At 52.1% G+C, this 7,447-nt stretch overlaps 1 protein-coding gene across 1 annotated transcript; it reads right to left on the reverse strand.

Moving 5' to 3' along the window:
• Window positions 1-872: 872 nt before the first annotated feature.
• On the reverse strand, window positions 873-2,036 carry LOC107122893 (interferon-induced protein with tetratricopeptide repeats 1-like). Its single transcript, XM_015426031.1, has one exon. The coding sequence runs from the start codon at window positions 2,019-2,021 to the stop codon at window positions 873-875; it is 1,149 nt and encodes a 382-aa protein (XP_015281517.1). The 5' UTR covers window positions 2,022-2,036.
• Window positions 2,037-7,447: the final 5,411 nt, after the last annotated feature.

The raw sequence follows: 7,447 nt of genomic DNA on the forward strand, positions 1-7,447 counted from the left end.
GCTTATTTAACCGTGTCTGATCACTGACACCTCTTGTTCTGAATTACGGCATCAAAATGTCTGTGCTGTTGGCAGTCTTGAGTGTGCTGTTCAGGTCTGTGTATCTGTAAGCTGCAAACCTACGATGACGCAGCAGCAGCAGCAGAACTGGAAGGAGGAGCAGGAGACAGCCAGTTCCACTGCAGGCTCGATAGGAGCCCTCCGGGGGCCTGATCCGGCCTCTGGACCACATGTTTGACACCCCCGGCCCTACACCATCAGAGAGAGAGAGAGAGACAGCTGTTCCAAAAGAATTCATCTTTATTGAAGTACAAAATCAGAATGCAGAAATATTCAAAACATTTATCAATTGAGCATCCACCATACAGGAAAAAAACACCCCAATATCTATCAGAAACAGAGTGCACTTATAGAAATAATCTATTAGGAATATATATATATTCCAGCCAGTTGTCCAAGAAGTGCCCCGAGCAATGGGAAACACTGACATTATATACCTTCAGAATCCAAAGCAGCTGTCAATTAAAAAACGAGGTGGGCCTGACGGAACCCAGGTCACTCCTCTCCTTGACCAGATGAACACCGCTCAGAGTCACCTCATAGTTTACTAGGTTGGAAGTGCCCGAGACCCTCCCCCTGGAAAGGTGGGCTTCTGGAGCCAAGTGCCCCGATATCTGAGCTGTTTCGGCTTGGAGGCTGAAACAAAGGAAACGATTCTTGCCGGACAGAGCGTATTGTCAGGTCCAGGCTTGCGTGAGAGCAACTATACTACAGAGCTTTATGGGGAAAGGAATCAAACGGTAGAGACTGAAGACAATGACAGCTGAGCCTCAGAAATGGGCGAGTCTCCCACCCCAATACAGCCTCACCAGTTACTTCTGAAACTCAGGTCTCAGCTGGAGAATCCTCCGGACCGCCCCAGCTCGGTCCATCTTGGACTCTTCCTCGAACTTCTTGGCCATCTCCCTCAGCCTCTCCCTCAGAAGCTGCCACTCTTCCATGTGGCCGCCGAGGATCAAGTAGCCGGCCTCGTACATCTCCAGCGCCTCCCACCTCAGCTTCTTCCTGTGGAGGAGGAAGTCCCCCCAGTGCAGATAGATGATCTGCTGGCACCACTTGCTGGCCGTCGGGAGCTCCTCCATCAGGTTCACATACACCTCTTCCGCGTAAAGCAGGGTCTTTTCACTATACAGCTGAGCCAGCTCCAGCCTGGAAAATATAGAGCGAGGATCCGTTTCCATGGCTCGCTGGAAGCTCTTGATAGCAGCGGCCAGGATCTCTTCTCTCTTCTCCGGGGCTGCTCCTTCCAGCTGCGTCTTGTAGCAGAGGCCGAGGTCGTAGTGGAGGAGGTGGTATCTGGGAGCCAGGGTGATTGCTCGTCGCAAGATGTCGATGGCTCTCAAGAGGAGGTTCTTCTTACAAAGCCTGGCGGCGTTTCGCAGATCTTCAGGGTTGAGGCTGTTTCGGGCAACATCCATTGTGAGCTCCATGGATCTCTGGCAGTCTTTTCTCTCTAGCAGATCAGCCAAATGCACTTTGACTTCATAGTTTTGGGGGTGGTGGCAGAGAATCTGTTCCAGCAACCTTCTGGCCTTTTCCCAAAGGTGAAATTTGGAAGAGTGAGTCCAGGAAGCAAAGACAGAGATTGCCAGACCGGCCTGGAAGTCCGGGTTGGACTCGTCTCCTCGGAGTGCCGTTTGGAAGCACTCGGTGGCCTCTTCCCCATTCCGGAAGCCAAAGGCCAGGAGGGACCACCCTTTTTGCGCGTGGATCTCGGGGATCTGCACAGAGTACGGCTCAGGGCTGGACAGGGACTCACAGATGTCAAAAATCCCGAACAGGTAGTAGTCCACCATCTGGTAGTTGACCAAGTGGTAATAGATCCAGGCGTAGTTCCCATAAATCAGCAAGAGCTGGCGGGAGTTGTCCGGCTCGTCTTGCTGGAGTCTCGTTTCTGCTTCTCGGAGACTGTCCAGAGCCTCCGGGTAATTCCCTTGCAGCTGCTGCAGGTACGCCCTCATGGCCAGGTAGACGCTGCGGTTGTGATAGGCCGTGTGCTCCACCTTGAGAGCCACCGTGTTGAGGACGTGACCGATGTTCACCTCATCCTTCAGCTCCAGGCCCCAGTTGAAATGACACTGGAGGGTCTGGAGTTTCTCCCACAAAGCTTTTATGCTGTGGGGAGAAGAGAGACATGGATGAGGACCCGGACTGTAAAGCGAAAAGGACGTTTCCCAATCCCAGCATATGTGTAAGTATAAATCCTAACTATAAATACATGTCGGCGGGGTCCGAACAGGCTGAGACTTACCAAGAGAGACCCAGAGAGAGATCTGGAGTCGTAGTAGATAACCATCCTTCCTGAGCCAAGACAAAAACGTGTGAGCCGGAGGCTAAGAAATTGTGAGCTGGCTCACACTAACTCAAATCAGAGGGAACACTGGCTGCAGCCCTTCTTGATGGCTGGGAGGGGTTCATGAGGCTGAAATGAAGTGTTGCTTCCCAAAAGGCAGCCTGCCCTGTGAAACTCTGGGTCGCCAACTCTGTTCTGGGCGGGGCTCCTCTGCCTCATACAGAGGGGCGATAAGCAAGTGAAAGGCTCAAAGATGCAGGAGGGCAAGAGGGGGAACCCTGGGAAGCGCAGCTTCTCCCGCCCGAGTTCCACTACTTCATACACAAGGTCACAGGGGTCGTTTCCTGCGGGAGCACACAGGAGCGGTGCTCCGGCAGTAGAGAGCCCAGGGGGCGGGCACATGCAACAAGCCCCACCCCCTGCTCAGTCAAAGAGGCAGTCAAAGAGCCCAGTCAAAGGGGCAGTCGCTGGTTTCTGAGGGTACCAGTTGGGGAGGGGAAGGGTGTCAACAGGGGTCATTTCCTGCAGGAGCGCACAGGAGCGGAGCTCTGGCAGTAAAGAGCCCAGGGGGCGGGCACATGCAACAAGCCCCCACCCCCTGCTCAGTCAAAGGGGCAGTCAAAGAGCCCAGTCAAAGGGGCAGTCGCTGGTTTCTGAGGGTACCAGTTGGGGAGGGGAAGGGTGTCAACAGGGGTCATTTCCTGCAGGAGCGCACAGGAGCGGAGCTCTGGCAGTAAAGAGCCCAGGGGGCGGGCACATGCAACAAGCCCCACCCCCTGCTCCCAGCAGCCCTCAGTCAGAGCAAGAAGCAGCAAGGTAAGCTGCAGAGCCCCCCCCCGGCCCCCCGGTCCAAAACAGTCCAGTGGCACCTTTAAGACCAAGCTTATGCTAATGAGTTACGCTAATGAATTATGCTAATGAGCTCCTGCACCTCTTTTTCTACAAAATGACCCCGTGTCATCTCCAGGTGGGCCCTGGAGGTCTCCTGGGATTACAAACGGGTCTCCAGGCTAGAGAGGTCAGTTCCTCCAGGGAAAGGATGGGAAAGGCGGCCTCCGCGGTGTTCTACCCAGCCAAGGTCCTTCCCCAGAAAAGCTGACGACTCCAGGTTAAGGAATTCCTGGAGATTTGGGGATGGGGCGTGGGGAGGGCCGGGCTTCAGGAGCGGAGACCTCTGCAGTGCGTAATACCATTGAGTGAAGAAGACGAGGAGGAGAAGAGGAGGAGATTGGACTTATACCCCTTGCCCTTCACTCGGAATCTCAGAGCGGCTTACAAACTCCTTTCCCTTCCCCTCCCCACAACAGGCACCCTGTGAGCAATGGAGGAGGATGGATTTATACCCCGCCCTTCACTACCCCGCCCTTCACTACATGATCGAGGTTTATAAGATGATGCATGGGAAAGAGCAGGTAGAGAAAGAGGTACTTTTCTCCCTTTCTCACCATACAAGAGCTCGTGGGCACTTCATGAAACTGCAGAGCGGTCGGGTTAGAACGGATAAGAGGAAGTACTTCTTCACCCAAAGAGTGATTAACACTTGGAATTCACTGCCACAGGAAGTGGTGGCGGCTACAAGCATGGACGGCTTCAAAAGGGAATTAGATAAGCATATGGAGCAGAGGTCCATCAGTGGCTATTAGCCACAAGGTATAGATAGGGACTCTGGGGCAAGTGATGCTCTGTCATCTTGGTGCTTGGGGGGGGGGGTCAACAGTGGGAGGGCTTCTAATGTCCTGGCCCCACTGGTGGACCTCCTGATGGCACAGAAAACACAGTAAGGTCTGTGAGACCCAGGGCCAAATCCCCTCTCTGTCCTGGATCACCTTGGGCCCATCACTGTGTCCCACCTGAACACCTGAGAGGTTGATTAGGAAGATGAAACGGACGACAGAATGATGCTGTAAGGCACCCTAACAAATAAAGAAAACAGGGTCAATGTGGGTGGGTTTTCCCATCACTGGTCACTGATATCCAACAATGGGAGCTTTGACTCTCCAAATCTTATATCCCCAAAATCTTTTTGCTCACTAAGGAGAGAGGAGATTGGATTTATACCCCACCCTTCACTACCTGAAGGAGTCTCAGTCCTTTCCCTTACCCTCCCCCCAACACACACCCTGTGAGGTAGGTGGGGCTGAGAGAGCTCTTTCAAGAAATGCTCTTTCAAGAACAGCTCTGACAGAACTATGGCTTGCCCAAGGTCATCCAGCAGCTGTGAGTGGAGGAGTGGGGAATCAAACATGGTCCTCCCAGATTAGAGTCTACCCTTCAATGCTGCCATTTCCTCCAGGGGAACTGATCTCTGTCGTCCAGGCGCCACCTGGAGGTTGGGAACCCTAGCCCCCAGCCCACACTCCCCAAATCTCTTTCATTCCCCAAGTTCTTACCTCTAACCAGTAGGCAGAGAGCCTGTATTATGAAAAACCTCCTTTCAGACAAGCACTCGAAGGTAACACACCATGTGGCTAGATTTGGATGGAGTGTTTTAAGAATTAGAAAATCTACAGTAACACAGCAAGCAAAATGTGAATCGTTTTATTGTTAACCGTCTGCTTCCTAAGGAATTAATTATGTATTTTATAATGCATTTTACTGTTCTGTTAAGCCTTTTAACCTTTATTCGTAGGTGTTCCTTACTACTAAGTCTGTAGTGTTTCAAATGTTAACTGCTGGCTTCGGCCGTAAATAAAACTTTATCCTTTATCCACCCCAAATCCACAGGAATTTCCCTCCTTGGAGTTGGCAACTCGAGGCGGGAAGCAGAAACTCAGCAGGTGAGTAGACTTAACAGGGCTCTTTTTGTAGATAAAGCCCAGCAGGAACTCATTAGCATAACAGGCCACACCCAACAGCAGGAACTCATTAGCATATTAGGCCACACCCCTGACAGCACAGCTCATTGGCATATTAGGCCGCACCCCCATGTTACCAGAAGTGTGACCCCACTGCTTACCACCCTCCACTGAGAAAATTTCCCACCTACACTCACTCTCTGTTTTCTATGAACTAGCCAGTTTTTGATCCATAAAAGGACTTGTCCTTCTATCCCATGATTTTTGAGCTTACTTAGGAGCCTTTGATGAGGAACTTTATCAAAAGCTTTCTGGAAGTCAAGGTAAATAATATCTATTGGATCCCCCTTGTCCACATGTTTGTTCACCCCCTCAAAGAAGACATAAAAAGACACATTACGATTGGTTCCAGACTACATCCCAAAAAAATTTTTCACCAGGAGAGAAAGTACTCAGTTGAACAATTATTCAAGGGAAGTGTGTCTGACCATGGCAGCGAGCTATCTAGAATGAGACATCTGGTCTATATCTCTGCCTTAGGTTGGGGCCTGGGGATCCCCTGGAATGACCACTCATCTCCAGACTGCAAAGATCAGTCTCCCTGGAGACAATGGCTGCTTTGGAGGGTGGACTCAGTCCATGCCATTGTACCCCACTGAGGTCCCTATGTCCTCCCCAGGGTCCATCCCCGAATCTCCAGGAGTTTCCCACGCTGGATGTGGCAAAAAAACACAACAACCCATCCTCTGCTGGTGCCCAGGAGTGACCTGGTAAGTGGTAACCCTAAGAGAGATGTTTCCTCTGCCAAGGAGGAGCCCTTGAGTCTCCTGGTGGTCTCTCCCTGACCTTGTCTCCCAGGAGCCCAGCCCTCGGACGTTTGCCACTCGCCCGCCCACCGCCCTGGAATCTGGCCAGGCCAGGATGATGGATGCTCACCCCATTCCGGCTCCTTCCAGCAGGCCCCTCTTGGCTTTGGGGCAGAGCTCCCAGCAGCCCGCTTCTTATAGCCCCGCTCCCAATTTGCCTTGGAGACAGAAACTGAAATTTAAAGAAGGCTAGAAAGAGAGTCTCGCCCTGCTGGCTGCGAGAGGCAAAATCCGGAAAGGAATCCTTAAGGACACAGAACCCCTGTGCAGGCTTCCCCGTTCTTGCCAGGATTCTCCATCGGATGGGAAAGTCAAAGAGAGGAAGGGGGGAGAGCGGAGAGGAGAGGAGGCGCATTGGGGGCAATGCTCCCCCTAAGCTGTGGGGTCTGGTGGGCAAAAATTCTACTTTGTGAGCTCCTGGCATTAAAGTGGTGAGCCAGCGATTCGGCTGCTGCATAAATTAGTTGGCGCTGAAGCCCTCCTTCCTGAGCTAAGACAAAAATCTGGGAGCTGGAGGCTAAAAAACTGAGCTAGCTCACACCTACAACCTAGCAGTTCGAAAGCAAGAAATTGCAAGTAGATAAATAGGTACCACTTCAGTGGGAAGGGAACAGCGTTCCGTGCGCCTTGGTGTTTAGTCATGCCAGCCACATGACCACGGAAATGTCTTCAGACAGCGCTGGCTCTTCGGCTTTGAAAGGGAGATGAGCACCGCAACCCTAGAGTCGGATTTGACTGGCTTTCGAGCAAGGGAACCTTTACCTTTACCTTTTTAGCTCACACTAACTCAGCTTAGAGGGAACACTGCTGGGGGGGGGGTGTTTCTGGCCACGCTCCAGAATCCTTTTACATAAGAACATAAGAGATGCCAGTGTTGGATCAGGCCAAAGGCCCATCCAGTCCAACACTCTTGTGTCACACAGTGGCCAAAAATACCAGGGGCCATCAGGACGTCCACCAGTGGGGCCAGGACATTAGCAGCCCTTTTTTCTCTGCATCCTCTTCCAAACCCTCAGCAGATTTCTCTGCCCCAACTCTGCCCCCATGGTTAGCGTGAGCTAGCTCACTGTTTTTAGCCTCCAGCTCACAGATTTTGGTCTCAGGTCAGGAAGGGATGGTTCCAGAGCAAACTAATTTAGGCAGTAGCCAAATCGCTCGCTTACGACTTTAATAGCCAGTAGCTCACGAAGGAGAATTTTTGCTCACAAGACTCCACGTCTTAGAGGGAGCATTGCTGCTGGGACTGCTGCTATTAAACGCCGGTTCTCCTGCCAAGTCGGCAGAAGACGGAAGACAGGCATAATTTCCTGAACAGAGGAGCATCAGAAGAGCCTTGCTGGATCGTAGCAGTGAAGGTCCATCTAGTCCAGCATCCTGTCTCACTCAGTGGCCAACCAGTTCCTCTGGAGGGCCAACAACAGGGCAGAGAGGCC

Source organism: Gekko japonicus, unplaced genomic scaffold (genome assembly GCF_001447785.1).
Source record: "Gekko japonicus isolate JY-2015 unplaced genomic scaffold, Gekko_japonicus_V1.1 scaffold5799, whole genome shotgun sequence".
In the NCBI taxonomy this organism is placed as follows: Eukaryota; Metazoa; Chordata; class Lepidosauria; order Squamata; family Gekkonidae; genus Gekko; species Gekko japonicus.

Bases quoted from the DNA above. Each gene is read 5' to 3' on its own strand.
- LOC107122893 (XM_015426031.1), bottom strand. From the start codon at position 2,021: ATGAGGGCGTACCTGCAGCAGCTGCAAGGGAATTACCCGGAGGCTCTG.